Source organism: Arachis stenosperma, chromosome 1, assembly GCF_014773155.1.
Source record: "Arachis stenosperma cultivar V10309 chromosome 1, arast.V10309.gnm1.PFL2, whole genome shotgun sequence".
Classification (NCBI taxonomy): domain Eukaryota; kingdom Viridiplantae; phylum Streptophyta; class Magnoliopsida; order Fabales; family Fabaceae; genus Arachis; species Arachis stenosperma.
The window spans coordinates 18,338,155-18,357,030 of record NC_080377.1 but is presented as its reverse complement, the minus strand read 5'-3'; the positions used below and the strand labels follow the sequence as shown (position 1 = coordinate 18,357,030).

Sequence of the window (18,876 nt, the reverse complement as noted above, 5' to 3'; positions counted from 1 at the left end):
TCTGATGCACCGTTGACGATCATTATTGATCGGAATTTCTTTAGAAACTTCCTCGGGTCTCCGAGTCCGTCATAAGGCGTGAGGGTCAGCGGCAGAGTGAACCTCTTCGGCAGTTCGAAGTTCATCACTTCTTCTGTGAAGGGACCTACAAGGTCGTCGGCCTCTTCTTTTTCATCTTCGGGTTGTTGCTCTTCTCCTCGAGCAGTCTCTGAGACATGAGAGGGTTGGGACTGATGCTCCTCGTTTTCTACCTGCTAGCGATGAGCATCGTTATGCTCAATCCGAGCATGATTTAGTTCAGCGATTTGGGCAGCCATTATTTGGTTCTCGTCAGCCATTCGTTGATTGGCTTGCTGTAGCTCAGCTACCATTCGCATGAGTTCGGATAGTGAAGGAGGCAGCACGTCAGCCATGAATGCAGATAGAGGTGATGGGACCAAAAGAAAAAATATGACCTTCTCGGACCCCACGGTGGGCGCCAATTGATCTTGTCTGGGAAATAGATCGGCTTCAATTCCTCGGAATCGGCCGAGCTATGGGCTGCAAAGTTGAGCGTCCGTCTCTTAGAATTCGAGCTTCTTGTGTTTATTGTTTGTGTGAGAGCACAAGCAATACAAAGAGGGTGGAATGCACCTGCAAAGGCACTCCAATGCTTAAGTCAGTACAGTGTCAAGTTCAGAACTGTCCTTTAAAGAGATACTTTACCTTTCTTTTATAGATATTTCTTCGTCTGTTACATTCTGGGTGATAAATTGTCGGTTTCTGTGATGATTGGTTTCGTAACCGATTTTATCATACCGTTTGAGACGTCGGTTATGATGAGAGTATTGATGTCACCGAGTTATAGCTCATAAGAACCGAGCAATAATGAAAAATGACGAGTTATAGTGACTGCCAATAACGGTCATAAGGCCGAATTATAGCTCGTATTAATGGTGACCATATCAAAAACCAACTACCAAGTTGGATTTTGTTTGTATACCACGAAGCCTTCAAAAAATTTCCTCATGTAATAATGAAAAGAAATTAAATCTCATCATGTTTTTCCTTCCCAACACAAGATTTGATATGATCGAATATATATACTAGCTGCTGGTCCACAAATATTAGTCGAATAAATATTTTCTAGACAATGCTTATCACATAATATTATCTAGAAAATTTGATAATTTTGTTACATGATAGCTTATTATTAGTCTGTTAGTTAGTCTCTCCAATTGCTTGACACACACGATAGATAGTGTTTTTTTTTTCAAAGATAAATGTTATTTTATTAATATAAAATAAAAGTGTTTCTATAAAGAAGTATAAAAGAATTGGGTATTCCCATTTATCACCAACTGTGACTGAAAGACTAAGAGCTTAAAGAAGAGTAAAGTAAGAGTAAAGAAAATTAGTAGCATCTATCAGGTATGGCTCACGAGTTCACGCACTAAATTGCTGGCTTCTTTCACTATTTTTGGTGCCGGGCTTATTACCTTCTCAAAAACACACGATAGATAGTGTTAAATACAAATTAGTTAGAGAAGATATTTATCTTGTGGTTAAGAACTTAAGATTGGTTGTAGCACTTATATATATACTGAAGGTCAATACTTCAATAAGATGGAAACTCAGGTGCAGTCAATTTCATGTGAAATTGATAACTGAAAGTTATTAGATAAAAATTTAGTCAAATTATTCAAATTATTTAACAGTTTTCAGTTATCAATTTTACAAGAAATTGACTACACCTGAGTTTTCATCCTTCAATAATTAGCACAAGTTTCTTCATTTTAATGAAAAAATTTCACACACTACAACAAATCCTTAAGATAGCGACGGTTATTTTGCGGCGGTTTTGTAAATGTGCCGCGAAAAGACAAATTGCGGCACATATAGTGACGGTTAAAGGTTGGGGCTGCAATCAAGACGACATTTAGCGGCGGTTTTTCTAAAACCGCCGCTATATTGCTGTAAGGTTAACATTTCGCGGCGGTTTTCTTCAAACCGCCGCTATATTGCCGGTCAGGTTTGTATTTCGTGGCTTCTTTTCGAAAACCACCGCGATATGTCCGCCGGTGACTTCTTGTTAGGCATTTTGCGGCGGTTAATTTTAAACCGCCGCAAAATGCGTGTTACCACATATTGCATTGTTCTCTTTAGAAATAACCATCTGGGTATAATATAGTTAAATGAAGACTACTTTCTGAAGCTACATATGTTTAAATCATTCTTACTTAAACTCGTAACACTTTTTCTACATTCAGTTTACGATAAAAAATTCACAAGTTACTTGTAACCTTTATATGTTAACTCATGTGAACAAATTTACCTCTAAGATTTTCTTGAATACGTTATTGGCATTTAAAAATTGCATTCAATCATGGATGTAAAAGTAGAAAATAAAGGAAAACTCTGATATTTATGAAGTTAAAATAAAGTTCTAGAGAGCATATATCAAAGTTACTCCTCTTTGAAGTTATGCCTTACTAAACCTAAACCAAGAATAAACATGTACAACTGTGACCCAAATCATTAAACTAAGGAAATCAGCGTAACTGTTATAATAAAAGATCAAAATTTCTCTCCAACATCATATTGACCTAGCGAAAAAAATTCTGTTATGAATCTATGGGCTTCACGTTTCAGAGGATCTGATATTTCATCTCCATACCATGGCATCTTATTCAGATCAAAGCACCTTTTCTTAACATGTATATCATCTTGTTTATCTTGTTGGTCTTCTAAAGTTTCATCCTCTTCATCCGGAACCTTATTCAGATCAAACTGCATGGATCTATCAACTGCGACAGAGGATACATCATCTAAAATGTCTTCTGAATCAGACTCTTCTCCGTCTAGACTGTCAGGAACTATTTCTCCGGAATATTCAGGTACGATTGAAAATATCAACATGCACATAACAGAATGAGTATACATAGAAGGAATTGAGAACTCTGGAGTTATTAAATACTGACTTAGAAAAAAAACCAAACTACAAGATGCTAAGACAATTTTATTACTAAACGTAAATTTTCGACAATTACCATCACCCTTGTTAGTAGTTTGTGCAATTTTCTTAAACATAAGCTCTATAGCAATTGTTGTGCTTGCAGAGGATGACAAAAAGTCCTCATTTTTTATCGATCCTGTTCCACCGTCATGTTATGTTCACTATTGTTTTCAAAATGTAACACTAGTGAAATTATATTATGTAATACATAGCAAGATTATAAAAAATGCAACCCTAATAACAACTGTAGAAGGAATAAAGATTTAACGTATACTAACATTTCCATACTAAAATCGATGAAAGAACCAAAAATTCGGCTTTTACTCATGAGGATTCACAATAACATAACTATTTAACTGAAAAAAAAAAACTACACAAGTGTAAAGTAACCAAAGAAAATAACGTACAACGCTGAGTTTATTTAACTTAGTTAATGACAAAAATATCATTTTTAAAACACATTAAAATACTTCATACAAAACATTATGCGACATCATCGAAATTCTCTGAGGCATTTTCTATGAGGTCTTCTATATCCTCCTCCCTTGTCAATAGTAAATCTCCAATGTCACCTTCCGCTGACATGTTCAACCCTGGCTGTGGAGAAAAACCAACTTCAGCTTCTTCATTCTCTTCTCCCATGTCATACAAATCCCTTGGTTTCACATGAATCATAACACTCCATTCTTTAGCTACTTCATCATCCATATAGTATACAAGCTAAGCTTCTGATGCCAATATGTAGGGTTCATCTTCTTCACGATTACCAGTGTGTATTGGACGAGAGAAATTAACGCTGGTAAGCCCCAAATGGTCTTATTTGATGCCTCTACTGGTAGTGGTATCAGCCCAAACACATTTGAACAATACCACTGTGAAGGAACAACTGTAATTCAACTCAATTATGTCTATAATTTTTCCGTAATACGGAACACCACCAACAGCCACTCTATTATCACGCATGCTTGCATAACTTCTCGTATTAGATGATACATATACTACACTATTTTGTGTTTTCATCCCGTTTTCCTTTGTGACAGTTTGAAACTTGTACCCGTTAACATTATATGCCCCAAAACGTCTGGCTTGAGTCATGGGACCGCACGCAAGCAACTTCAGCTCTTTCGATTGAATAGTACTTTCCAGAAGAACCTGGAACCACATAACATTCACGCTTTATATTAAAGTCGGTTTTAATATAGTACTAATTCCAGGGTAAAAAAACATTGGTCAGGTTAGTATTCTGTCAACCTGAGCATTGAACCACCGAGAAAATTCTGCATGGACGACACTATCAATCTTAGCTGGGGACCTTGTCTGATGACGCATGCTTCGCTTTGTCTTTTCCCTAAATGTACTTTATTGTAGAGAAGAAAATTAGTCCAACTAGAAACTAGGGTAAAAGAGTTACGTTGGTGTTTTAGAAATACATGCGTATACTTACTCAAGGAACGGAACAACGACATCGCAGTTGACTAGCACATGACGATGAGCTTGATGTTTTTCCATTGGAGTGAGTTCGAAATGCGAAACTGCCCCTAATGCCTTGCCAATAGCTGGGAAGATACTCTCCTCTGAATTGTGAGGAACGTCAACAGGTTCATCGTCAACTCGCCCTGGTCGGTTAATTCTAGTCTCAATATTATCCAAATACCTAGAACAGAAAGTCAAGATTTCCTCAGATAAATAGCCTTCTGCAATTGAGCCTTCTGGTTGTGCTCTATTACGAACATATTGCTTCAGACGTCCTAAATACCTTTTATATAAATACAATAAAATACTCAGTATGTACACAATTAATTGATTTGAATGTACTAAAGGGGTTTATCAGTAAGCTAACCTTTCTATTGGATACATCCACCTATAATGTACGGGTCCACCAAGAGTAACCTCATCAACGAGATGCACGGTGAGGTGAACCATGACGGTGAAGAAGGATGGAGAAAAAATCATTTCCATCTGACACAAGGTTTGCACAATATAATTCTGAAGCTCAGCAAGCTGCATAGGGTTTACGGCTTTCCCACAAAGTTCTCAGAAAAATGACGACAAATTTGCAATCACATTGGACACCGGACTTGGAAGTGAAAACTTCACCAAAATTGGGAGTAATTGTTCCATCAGAATATGACAGTCATGACTTTTCAACCCAAATAACTTGCGCTGTCGCAAATCAACACAACGAGCAACGTTGCTAGAGTAACCATCTGGAAATATCACATTCTGCAAAGTCTTCAGGAAAACATCCCTCTGTGAATTCGACATCGCAAATATTGCAGAAGGATATTTACCACCTTCCCCCGGCCATAATTCAGGCCTTATACCCATGCATTGTAAATCTCTGCGAGCTTTTAGATTGTCCTTTGATTTGCTGCTATCGTTTAAGATAGTGAATACCACATTGTCACACACGTTTTTCTCTATATGCATCACGTCGAGGTTATGACGCAACATCTGATCCTTCCAGTACGGGAGGTCAAAGAAAACACTCTTCTTCTTCCAATGTAAATCATCTTCATCCGCATCCTGGCCATTGCGTCTTTTTTTAGATGTCACACTTGAACTCTTCCCAAATGAAACGTGCACATTAGACTGCTGCCTCAATACATCAGTTCCGGATAACTTCTTTGGCGGATCTCTACCTTCAACCTGCCCATCAAATCTATTCCGGTCTAGTCTGTATTTGTGTCCCTGGTTTAAAAAGCGTCGATGGCCCATGAAACACCATTTTTGACTGTCTTTCAGCCGATGTGGCTTAGCATCTAAGTTACACGTAGGACAAGCTAACCCACTGTGCGTATTCCAGCCGGATAGGTTTCCCAATCCTGGAAAGTCACTGATAGTCCACATTAGTGCCGCACACATCTTGAAAGTGTTTCCCTCTTTGGCATCATAGGTTTCAATCCCATCCCATAATTGATTCAACTCATCTATCAAAGGCTGCAAATAAACATCTATGTCGTTACCCGACATTTTCGGCCCAGGAATAAGCGTGGATAGAATGAAAGATGTCTGCTTCATGCAAATCCAGGGTGGTAGATTATACGGAATAAGAATCACAGGCCAGATGGAGTACTTTGTGCTCATATTCCCAAATGGATTAAATCCATCGCTCGCCAAGGCTAGGCGAACATTGCGCGGATCCGCGGAAAAATTAGTATACTTTGCATCAAACTTTTTCCATGCTTCAGCGTTCCTTGGATGCCTAAGGAAACCATCGTTATTAGACGCCTGTTTATACCATAACATATCACTCGATGTCTTGCTGCACATGAATAACCGCTGTAGTCGTGGTATGAGGGGAAAGTAACGAAGACTCTTGGCTGCTATAGGTTTTCCTTTTCTCTTTACTGGTACGTTGAGCCTAATAATAGATCCCTTTTTAGTCTTCTGCTTCCATCTTGAATATCCACATTTCTTGCACCTAGTTAGGTTCTCATCATCACCTCGGTACAGCATACAGTCATTTGGACAAGCATCTATCTTGGTGTATTCAATACCCAGCTTTCTTATAGTCTTTCTAGTTTCATACGCTATCTTTGGGAGTTTTGCTTGTTCGAATGCGTCGCACAGCAAGTCAAGAATCATTGTTATTGCCTTATCACTCACACCGCACATACACTTGATATGATAAAGCTTCACTAAAAACGATAATTTGGAGTACTTTGAGCATCCGGGATATAACTCCTGCTCTCCATCTGACAGTAGATCGTTAAAATCCCGCGCCGCGCGACTTGGACCTTCATACAAGCTCGGTAACACGTCTTCATCATCTTGTGTAAACTAATTGTATTGCTTTTCAGTGAAATTTATTTAGTTGAATAAGCACGTTTATAACATTTGAGAATCACAGATTTTTATAACTGATTATCTCAATAAACTTTTGAAATTCCCATAAAGTTCTCTATTTTTATGTTATCCTAACCGTTTACCTCCACTTAAATTATGCAGGTGGTACATTTTACTTTTATAAAGATACAATGGTTAACTTGTTTAAGTTAATATGGTAACTTAATAACATATTTGGTGCAACGACTAAGGAACATGTACATTGCATAACAGAAATTTAAAAGTGATTTGAAAATACTCTAACAAACTATTTGAATTGATTAAGTTAAATCTGATTGTCAAACGGTGTTGTGATCTGATTGCATAACAGAAATTTAAAAGTGATTTGAAAATACTCTAACAAACTTTTGAATTGATTAAGTTAAATCTGATTGTCAAACGGTGTTGTGATCTGATCCCATTTCTTCTCGTTTTCTGTTGTATACGTAAACCCCAAAATTTCAATTTTTTTATATAAAAAATACTACTGGTTCGTTTTCTTTTTGTTCATTCGTAAAATTATTTTTCTCTCTTTCTTTCATTCTTCCAGCGATATGTCTGCATTGAAAGAAGATCAATGAGAAACCTTGTTTCCTTGTTCGCCTGTTTGTAGCTCGATTATAAGGTAAGCTTCTTCTTCGTCATCTTCATCTTCTTCTTCAGTCTAATTTCATGGGAAAAGGGTTTTAGCTTTCTGAAGGAAAACAAAAGGGTCTAACTTTTTTAACAAAGGTCTTTCCGAAACCCATATTGTGAAAGTTGGCTCCTTTGTGTGAGAAAGTGAGCTCTGATGTTTTTTATTAGTGTATATACATAATGTCATGAAGAAAATTGGAATCTATTTTTTCAGTTCATGTATACTTAAATTCCCACACTTTATTTTTTCATTCATTCATTGTCTTGTTTGATCAAATAATCTTCAAACTATATCAAACCAAAGTATCATCATATATTATTATAACGAATATATATATACAAAAAGCAAATCACCAATTCAAACTATGTATTTATATTCAAACTATGTATTATTTAAGTTTTTCTAATGTATAAATTTAATATAATTATATTATCATGAAGGAAAATATACTTTAAATGTATAATATGTGCAGTGAATTTTATGGTAGTATCTAATTTTTATTTAATTTATTTTTTTTATGTTAAAATTTAAATATTTAATAATTATTTATTTTTATACTTTTAAAATTAAATATTAATTTTTATTTTAACTTTTTTCAATAAATTAAATAAATACTTTTAAACACCATAAGTAAAAGGCAACATAACATTTAACAGTGAACTAAGAAACTAAAGCATATGTAATATTTTAGTGCACAATGAAAAAGACAAGATAGCGAATGCCAAACATATCACACAGATTAAGGAGGAAAAGTAGAGATAAAGGAGGATTAAAGCTCTGATTAGTATTCTAATTAGGGAAACATCAACTGTCTTTTAGTTTTTTTATTCATAAATTGCTATAGGTTTATAGTGGTTCATAAATTTTTTATTCTTTTATCCGTACCAAAATTTTTAAGTAAATAGATAAAACAAATAAAGCAGTATTATTGTTGGTTAAGACTTAAGAGATGGCAATGCTCGAGCACTGTTTGATTGGAATACTTTGATGTGTGAACTTGCATCTTGTTTGTGCATCTGTAGGAGAAGAACAAGATCTTAATATTTATTACAAATATGGGAGTAAGACAGTTAGTTATTTAAGGTAGTTGTAAGTTAGTTAGTTATACTTTCAGTTACTAGTTCTATTCTGTTATAACATATTATACTCTAGATGAGATCAAAGTATATGTAATATGTTCTGGAAATTAAGCTGATCAATATAAATTTCTCATTTACTAATTTGATATGTATTAGTCAGTTTAGTTAGAGGACATGTTAGTTGGAGGAATTTGTATTGAAGAGATTGATTTGAACTTTGTGTTCATCAGTTGAACCAATCTGGGTTGCGCACTCCTCAGTGTACACTTCAAAGCACCCTCACGAAACCACAAGATCTGAGTGTAACCAAGGTCTGTTTCTTTCTTCTCACTTGTTAAATCATATTTAGATTCAGTTCACCATCTATGACTAATTTCTCCTATGACTTTACTAGAAGGAAGCTTTTGTATTTCGGTATGGTTTTTGGTGGCAGGGTTATAGGAACATGTAGTGTTTCTACTGTGCTTGTGTTTTGATGAGATCTTAGTCCTCATTGTTTGACATCCCCTGCCATTGTGCAGCGCCTTGTTTCATTGTGGGGGAAGATGTTCGAAGAAGAAGTGGATCAAGATCTTAATATTTACCTGCAAGTGACGTAGACAGGTTAATCGTTAATGTCATACTAATTATTTATGTCTTTTTTTTTTCGTCTAATATTATCTCTCATCCCTTTTTACAATAAGTCATGAATAATGATTACTATTAAATATAAACATCTAAAGCAAGGACAAAACTTCAGATTTTATTCTTGTGTGTTTTCCTATTCTTTTCTTTTTGTGTTGTTGGGTACTCTTTGCAAGCAAGTTAAGATCATTAACACAGGGGATCTTATCCGTAAGCAATTCTAAATGACAGTGATTAGATACTAGCTTTAAAAATGGAAAAAAATATTAGGGGGTCAATGAATTAATTAATAATACTTAGTGCCTCACTCTTGTAACTTGAATTTAATGTTTGCTAAAACGAATTTTGGAATAAAAAAATCTACAAAGGGGTAGGCAGGGCCTGAACTTGAAGGAAAAGATCACGAACAGGCTAGAATGAAGGAGAATGTGATAATTAGAATATATTAGTTTTAGTAGAAAATTCAAAATACTCACAATATTAGAAAATTAGTAGAATATATTAGTTTTAGTCAGTAATGTGGTATTAATATTTAAAAATATATTATTAAATTATTAAATTAAAAAATAACACTTATGTGAAAAAATTGGTTAACGGGTACCGAATTTGTTAGTTTAGATTACTTGAGTTTAGATTACTTGAGTCTGTTCTCTCACATTATAACTAAGGTCTGATGACTGTTGATATAGTAAATAATTTAAAATTATTTGTATTACTATTTCTCCATTATTCTTTTCTTAATACTATGCTTCTTACATTCTTTCATAATTTATTATTTAAGGTTGTTTCTTCATTTTGGTCTTCTGCCTCGTTTGGCTCCATATATAGAACAAAAGTAGGAAATACTGTATACAGTAAATATTAATACTATCTATATATGTGGAATTGTAGGTAAGAACACTATCTAATATTAATATAATTTGTCTACTAATATTGTTTTATATACAGGTTTTTAAGGATGCCTAGGAAACCAAGGTACAATATTATACGGAAACCCCCGAAAGATGCCGGAACTAATGACGGTACTGAGGAGACAACGGTTAGTGTTTGTGGTTAAGTTTTCTTGACGTAACCTTTAGTGAAAATTAAATATGTCCTTCAGTTGACTCATCGAACCGCATTAATTTTCCTCCCGGCAAAATTACTAGTTTAAGAAATAAAATAATTCTCAATATTAATTCGTTCTCTAAGATATAATTCTAAATAGTTTCACATTGCGTTAAGGTTGGGACCACGACTAGAGGAGCTCAGACATCACGGGAGGAAACACGTGATAGGGTTCCTCCGATATCATCCTCAGCTAATAGAGCTCCGGCAACCCGTATGAATGAACCGTTTCGTGCACCGCGCATCGACCATAGGAATGCACAATCGAGTACTGCTGATGACCTTCAAACTCCAACAGACAACACAGAGACTCGGTATCGCGCGGAAGTGGCTGATCATGAATTAGCGGATAAGGATTACGACCTAGAGGCGGATGAAGTTCCGTCGTTTGATGACCACATCGACGACTTGTTTGCTGCCCAAGAAGTCGAAGGTTAGCATAACAACAAGAAAGCCAAAGATACAGATTTCTGGAAAGTTACTGTTATCGGTAAACATTTTTTTTCCTCCCATTTTGGTAAACAGTGATCTGTATAGTCCTTTACTTCTATTTTTCTTTTGTGCAATGATTAGAGATTAATTTTGTTTCCCATACACTTCTTAGAGGACGGTGTGAGAAAAGTTTCTAAGCTGAGTGTGAAGGAGGCTATAGCCCTCCCTTCCAATACGAAGATAGTACTCCCATTTAACAGTCAGCTGCAACCGATTGGTCAGGCGGCAGGATTACTAAGTGGTTTCATAGGAAATTTGGGTGCGGATTATTCCCAGTTTCCCATACACTTAGAAAGTTGGAAGCTGGTGAGGAAAGCAAAGAGGGATCATGCGTACAACATGCTTAAGGTAGAACTTTAAGCTTCTACAATTTAAGCAATTTTAGTTTTCGGTTTTTTCTTTTTAGGTCGTTTGCATGGGTAATTTAATTGGTTAGTAAAATTTTCATATTGTGTTTGTCACATCATCATTTAAGCACTTCTCATTTATACGTAATTGCGACTGCTTGTACTGGATTTGAGGGTCATACTTCAATAATTTAAATTAGCCTGTAATTGTTGTCGCATGTCTTAAATATATCAATCTTAGACTTGTTTGTTGGTCCTCGTTAATGACAATGTAAATGGGTTGCAGCGGGTCTTTTACTATGAGGACGATGCTGGAGGAAAAATAAAGCGTGATATTTTGAAGAGGATAGGAAAGAATGGGAAGGATTCAAGACACCACTTGTTTCATAGGTGTTACAAACAAATAAGGACTTATGAGAAAAATCTTCGGCATCACCCGAAAGGAATAGACAAAAATGATTGGAAAAAGTTCGTTGACTATCGCCTGAATGAAGAAACGCAGGTAAGCCTTGGTATATTTTATTATTTCCATATAAAAAAACATGTGTATACATAGTAATTCCCTTACATTTGATATTCATCATATCTTTCTCATTTGCATTTGTTTTGTTACTTGTTCATAGAAAAAGTGTAAACAGAACACTTATAAATCGGAGCAAGCAAGTTTACACACATACTGGGGGCTCCAAAACCTTGGCACGAAAAAAAGACGAAGTGGTAATAAGTCATCATTTGCATTAAGATTTCGATTAAGCTTCTTGAAAAATATTGTTGTTTACTGAATTGTGTCAATATCAATGATATAGGAGAGAGAGCAAGGAAGGTCCGTTGGTAGAGGAGAGTTGTTTATCATGACTCATAAGAAAAGAGATGGCTCGTATATCCACCCCGATGCGCGTGTTGTTAGTGTAAATCATGTTTGAAAATTTAAAGCAATATATAGCTTACTGTATATATCGTGCTACTATTAACTTCTTCCTTTCCAATGCTGTATATTTTTAGGAAGCAATTTCAAATGTTGAGAGGCAGGATGGATCCTCTAAGCAGCTTTCACAGAATGACTCGTTAGCACAAGTTCTCGGAAAGGAGCACCCAGGACGAGTTCGTGCCCTAGGTGCTGGACCATGTCCCACCCAAATCTTTGGTAACGCTGCTGGAATACCATCGGGTTCTGCAGAGTCCAATGCAGAGGATAAGAGGATGATTGCAGAATTGACGGCTAAGCTGGAAGAAGAGCGGGCGAAGAGACAATCAATACATAGGGTCTTGGGATATGTAGTCCAACAGTTAGGAGGCAATTTGCCAGTTGAGATTGCTGAAGAGCTGGCTTTTGTGGGCGGTACACCGGACTCGTCATGCGTAGGGCCATCTTCATCTGGAAACCACGACCCGCAACAAAAACTTTTAATTTCAATTAATGGTCTTGGATACCTTTTACATTTAAGTTGGTTTAGTATGTTAGGCTTATTTTATCCAACTTGAGCATTCTTACTTTATTTTGGATGATATTATGACAATTTCGTTATATATGTTATTTTTGCATAACTTTAATTTGGTTTATTATGTTAATTGAGCTGTTTTACTTGGTTTAAATTAGTTAAAAAGTAAAAAAATTAAGGTTTAATAAACGCTCTTTGTCAAAATAGGTAAAATAATAGAAAATTTAAAATTTTAATGGAAAACAAAACCGCCGCAACATTATAAAAATTTTTTCCTGTCCGCCATAATCGCCGCAAATTGGATAATAGCAATTCCCTTCACATACTGCGGCGGTTAATAACCGCCGCTAAACCTAAATGACATTTTGCGGCGGTTATTCCAGCGGTTGATTAAAACCGCCGCAATCCGTTTTGCCGCGTCCTATCTTCCGGCGTTTTTGTTGTAGTGACATTTCTTACTCTTATAACTTCACCCCACTCTTCTCTTAGATTCTCAATAGAAATTTCTTCTTCTCTTCATCATAGTTCATACCATAGATATTAATGAGATCAAATTCATCTCTTAAACGATTTTTACATGATGCGATAAACATGGAGAGATAATTGTTCCGATCAATAAATCTATGTGATAAAAAAAAAGTTTTAAATCATCAACATCTTATATCCGGTCCGTTATCTCATTTCTATTTACTACTATCATTTTGGTTATCTTTACAGCTAGCGTTATAATAGTTAGAGTAAATCCATCATCCATGTTGTGTTCACTAAAATTCAAGAACAAACTGAATTCGTTGATGGAACTATGACCTAGAAATTAAATAAATTGGAGTATAAAATTGTATCGTCGTATAACTCCAGTTCTACCCCGCTCTAATCAAATTTAGATGAGAAAAAGTAAATGTTGTACATCTTTCTTTAACTCATTGTTAGTCATGGGGGAGCAAAATGTCAAACTTTTCGTCTGTTTGACTTGTGCAGCCTTGTCTTACATTACGGTGATCGTATGTGCATGTGATTTCTATAATATTCTTTTAAGATTGAATATATATTAACTATGTTATCTTGTTTTAATAATAAAAGAAGAGTATATATTATGTATTATTTGTAAATGGTTGTTGTTGAATAAAAGGGCGTGCTAGCTAGGAATCTACTTTAAGAAAAATATTCAATGAATTTTCAATTAATGAAAAGTTTGGTTTAATCTTTAGAATTGTCAGCACTTAAGTTTTTAATAGTAAAAAATCGTAATTTGTTCTAAATTTTCCAATACAATCCCAACTATTATAAGAAGAAACGCCGTTTTGCAGACAAATCAATTATTCAATAGATTTCCGTCCAAGTTATAGAATGATTTATTTAAAGTAAAGTATCATTTTTTTTAGTTTGAGGTGAATCTTAAAGTTTAAATTATTTTATTTAAGTTTTTAAAATTTTAAAATTATTTTAATGTTATTTTATTATTAGTGATCTATTAATATAATTAAATGTAGAACAAAATTAAGATGATTTTAAAATATTAAGAACTTAAATAAAATGAAAATGTTGAAAATAAAAATAATATATTACTCTAAAAAATACCAAATCAAATAAAATAAAAGTAAATGTTAACAAAATAAGTTGCATCGAATTCAAAACTTTTACTCATTTATAGAATACTTGTAAATGACTAGTAGATAAATTTTTGAAAAAAAAAAGAAAAAAAAAGTATATCATTTACAATAAAGTATAAATTATACATTTTTGTTTTTAATGTATCGAACTTTTTTAATGTTTAATTTAAATAAATTTTATTCTTAACTTTAAAATAAATGTTAATTTTATCCTTTAATAATATTAATTTTTTGTCATACATAATTATTTAATTATTTTTCAATCACATCTAAATAAATTATTTTTAGTTACATTACTTTTATTTTAAGTAAATTTATTTTTCTAATTTTACTCTTAAAGATTTTTACTCGTAATAGAATGCTTGTAGAATAATTAACTAGTATATAAATTTACAAAAAAAAAGAGTATGATACATATAAAATAAAATATAGCTATATATATATATATATATATATATATATATATATATATATATATATATATATATATCTTTTTATTTGTAATGTGTACCAATTTTTTTAATGTTTAATTTAGTTAAACTTTATCTTTAATTTTAAAATAAATTTTAATTTTATCCTTTAATAATATCAAATTTTTATAGTAGATAATTATTCAATTATTTTTTAATTTTATCTAAGTAAATTATTCTTAATTACATTATTTTCATTCTAAATAAATTTATTTTTAAATTTTACTCTTAATCATATTACTTTTATTCTAAGTAAATTTATTTTTTATTAAGAATAAAATTAAAAAATAAATTGAATAATTATCTATCATAAAAAAAATTAAAATGATTGAAAAATAATTATATTTAAAATTTAATTAAATTAAATATTAAAGAAGTTCGATGTATTAGAGACAAAAATGTATCATTTATATTTTATTGTATATGTATGTATCATGCTTTTTTTTTTTTTCAAAAATTTATCTACTAACCATTTTATAAAAATGAGTAAAAATCTTGAATTTGTAATATAATTTATTCTATTAAAATTTATTATTATTTTACTTAATTTAATAATTTTTATATATAAAAGTAACGTATTGTTTTTGTCTCTAATATTTTTATCTTATTTAAGTTTTTAATATTTTAAAATTATCTTAGTGTTATCTTTACCTCAATTCTATTAATAAATTATTACCGACAAAATAATACTAAAATAATTTTAAAATATTAAAAATTTAAATAAAATAATTTAAATATTAAAAAAATTTTAAAATTTACTCTAAACATCGTTAAAAAAACGAGTAGAAGTGGGAGGGGCTAATGAGGGGAAGGAATTAATCAATTGAATATATTGATGACGAATTTATAAAATAAACTTGTGTAAAATTAAACATGAAATGAAAATGAAAGGCTGAAAATAAAACGAAACTTGGACATATCTAAGATAAAAATATAGCAAAAGGGATAAAACTAAGATGAAATTAAAGACGTAAGCAAAATATAGTGAATTTTTAGGTGGAATTAGATCTTCCATTGATTACTAGTTATTTATTTGCTAGTAACCCCATTAATGTTACATGTATTCTACCCAATAGTTTATTAACTACTGAACCTTCTAAAGCAAACGCACAATAACCACTAAGAGTGTGTTTGAAAAATTCGTTGAAGAAAAAAAAAAAAGTACGTTTAGATTTTTTGAAAGTTTCAATTTTTGATTTGGTAAATTTTTTTTATGAACGCAAAGTGATTTTACCAAAATCGCATTTAACGGATTTTTAGCCATAGATATTAAATATTTATTTACATTTTATTAATTTTATTCTTTATATATATTATTATATTATTTATAAAATTTTTGTTATTTTTATTTATATGAACTCTATTTTTTATTATTTATTATTTTTATTTTTTATCAATTGTATGTTTAATATTATACACTTTTATATTTGTAATTTTTGTGTATTATGTTTGTTATTATCTTTTTATAATATGATTCATTGATTCTATTAGGTAAAGTAAATTAAATAAAAAACTAACTGTAAATAATAATAGTAAAAAGTTATAGCATATTAAAAAGGAGTACTAAAAATATACTATATAAAAAATATCATCAAGAACTTTTAAATTTGTTTCAATCACTACAAAGTAAATATTTAATTTTTTTATTATTTTTAGTATTCTCTTTTATAATTGTAATTCTCGTATACTATGTTTTAGTGTAATTTTTTTATAATATAGATTATGATAATATAATTTCATTAAAAATTAATCATAGATAATAAAATTATGATTCTCTTTCATATTTTTTATTTTTATTTAAAAATATATTTTGTCTATTTTTATATGTTATTTTTATTTTAGTAAGTAAATATTAATTTTATTATAAAATAAACTAATAAGATCTATTTAAATATCTAAATTAAAATGATAGGATAATATAAAAAAATTATTTTAAGTTGATGTCCATTTTAGTAATTTTTTATCTAAAAGTGATTTTGAATAGTATAAGCCAAACAACATTTATTTTACTATAATCTATTTTGATACAAAAATTGTCAAATATAAATCACTTTAATACAAACTTACTTTTTATCAAAATCAAATTTACAAAATCAATTTTATGCAAACTCTCATTTATAAACTGTAATCCAAACACACACACTAAACCATCAGATACAAACATGGCTTCTAATTGATTGGTATATTCATCCAATTAAGAATTAATTGGTATATTCACCCAATTTAACTAGTTAGCATCATTTTAAACCTTACCCATATTAAGCGTATTCCTACTCTCAGAATTTTTCTAAGGTACTAGTTAATGATAGTATTAAAAAGAGTAAAATATTTACTATTACTTTTTGTGATAATGTATAAAAAATTCAATTATTTTATATAAAGTTAATTATTTTTTCGTCTCTAATATCATTAAGTCAAAATTAAAATCGTTTTCAAATTTTTTTCTTATTATTATCATCATCAACGTTCTAAAATAATATAAAATTATTTTATCCCTTATTCTTGGACCAAAATACTCTTATAATCATTTTTCGCTACCACCTTCATTGCCACCTACATTGCAACAAGAAGAAGAGAAGAAGAGGAAGAAGGTGTCATCGGCGAGAAAGGGTGCAGCGGCAGCAATGACGACACAATGGCAGCAGTGACCCAGCAACAACAATCTCTCTCTCTCTCTCTCTCTCTCTCTCTCTCTCTCTCTCTCTCTCTCTCTCTCTCTCTCTCTCTCTCTCTCTCTCTTATTATCTGACAAATCAGCGGCGACCCAGCGACAACGGTAACCCTGCAACAACAACCCCTCCCTCACTCCCTCTGTTCACATCGGTTCTCTCTCTCTCTCTCTCTGATGAACTAGTGGCGACTCAGCGACAGTGGTAACCCTACAGCAGTAATCCCTCCCTCCCTTTGCTTGCATTGGTTATCTTTTTCTCAACCAACGGCAACCCAGCAGCAATGGCGACCCAGTGACAGTGGCGACCTAGCAGCCGCAATCCTTTCCTTTGTTCGCATCGCTTCTCTCTCTCTCTCTCTCTCTCTCTCTAATAAACCAACGGCAGCAGCAGATGGAGCTATGATAATGTAGGTGGTAGTAGATGTGGTGGGAGTGAGGTGAATGGTGGAGTGAGGAGGATGAGAAAGAGGATGATGATGAAGGGTATTTTGGTCCAAAAATTAGAAAAATGATGATTTTATAACGTTTTGCAACGTTAAGAATGGTATTAATTAAAAAGGGTCGGGGACGATTTTGATTTTGACTCAAGACGTTAGGGATGAAAAAAATACTTAACCTTTTTATATATTTGGGTAAAGTACTGTTTTTGTAACACCCTACCATACAGAGTCTTATGCTTAAGTCATAATTCAGAGATGGCAAGGTATTACGACCTCTAAAATAAAAAATTTAGTACGTATAGTAGTATGAATGATTGATTATAACTAGGAGCCTTTATAGAAAAAGAGGTAAACAAAAAAATCGCAACTCGAAAGCGCAACACTCCGGTCGATAACGTAACGAGCAAGGATAACCAACGCGAGATTATATATATATATATACAAAGGAGTGTCAAAAACAGGAATATCAAGACTCAAAATCCGGCTGCGAAGATAACCGGTCCGAGCATAGCAATATATACATATGATAAAAATAAGGAAAACCCCAAAGGAAACCCAAAGGGACACAAATACAGAAACCTATTCTCCAAAATCTCCCATAAGAGGAGTCATCATAGTTGTATTATTTAATGGAGATGAAAGTATCTAAGCAAAACATATAAACCAAAACATAGTCCTGAGAACAAAGGATCTCCGCAAATCTAGAAGTCTCCAGCAGGCCTCAGCGAGAAACCTCACGTCCTCCATCTGAAAACCACAAAATCCGCATGGGTGAGAACCAGAGGTCCCCAGCATGGTAACAGCTTCCCCGTATATAATACATAATAATAGAGGAAAGCCGAAGGCAAACCTAGAACTTCCTCCAGATAATTCAAAGCTTATAAACAAGCTAAACCATATAAGAGCGTCTGACTAAAGATCCTTCAGTCTAACTAATACTTCCCTCTCCAATTCCTTCAGACCTCCCAACCACCAGCAGGAGTATAATGTAGCAAACACAGTTATATCAAACAAGAGATATACAAATAGGAACAGATAAGATATTTAGACAATTAGCAAGTAATATGCAGTCAAATAGGCAATCTCAAACAATTCATATAGTATGCATATGATGAATGCCTGTCCCTAGTGACTGAT

The 18,876-nt window shown here is 32.6% G+C and overlaps 1 protein-coding gene across 1 annotated transcript; it reads right to left on the bottom strand.

Moving 5' to 3' along the window:
• Positions 1–5,029: 5,029 nt before the first annotated feature.
• Positions 5,030–6,583, bottom strand: LOC130976213 (uncharacterized). The gene has a single exon (XM_057901010.1). It carries the CDS (start codon positions 6,581–6,583, stop codon positions 5,030–5,032), a length of 1,554 nt encoding a protein of 517 aa, XP_057756993.1.
• Between the last annotated feature and the right edge of the window lie 12,293 nt (positions 6,584–18,876).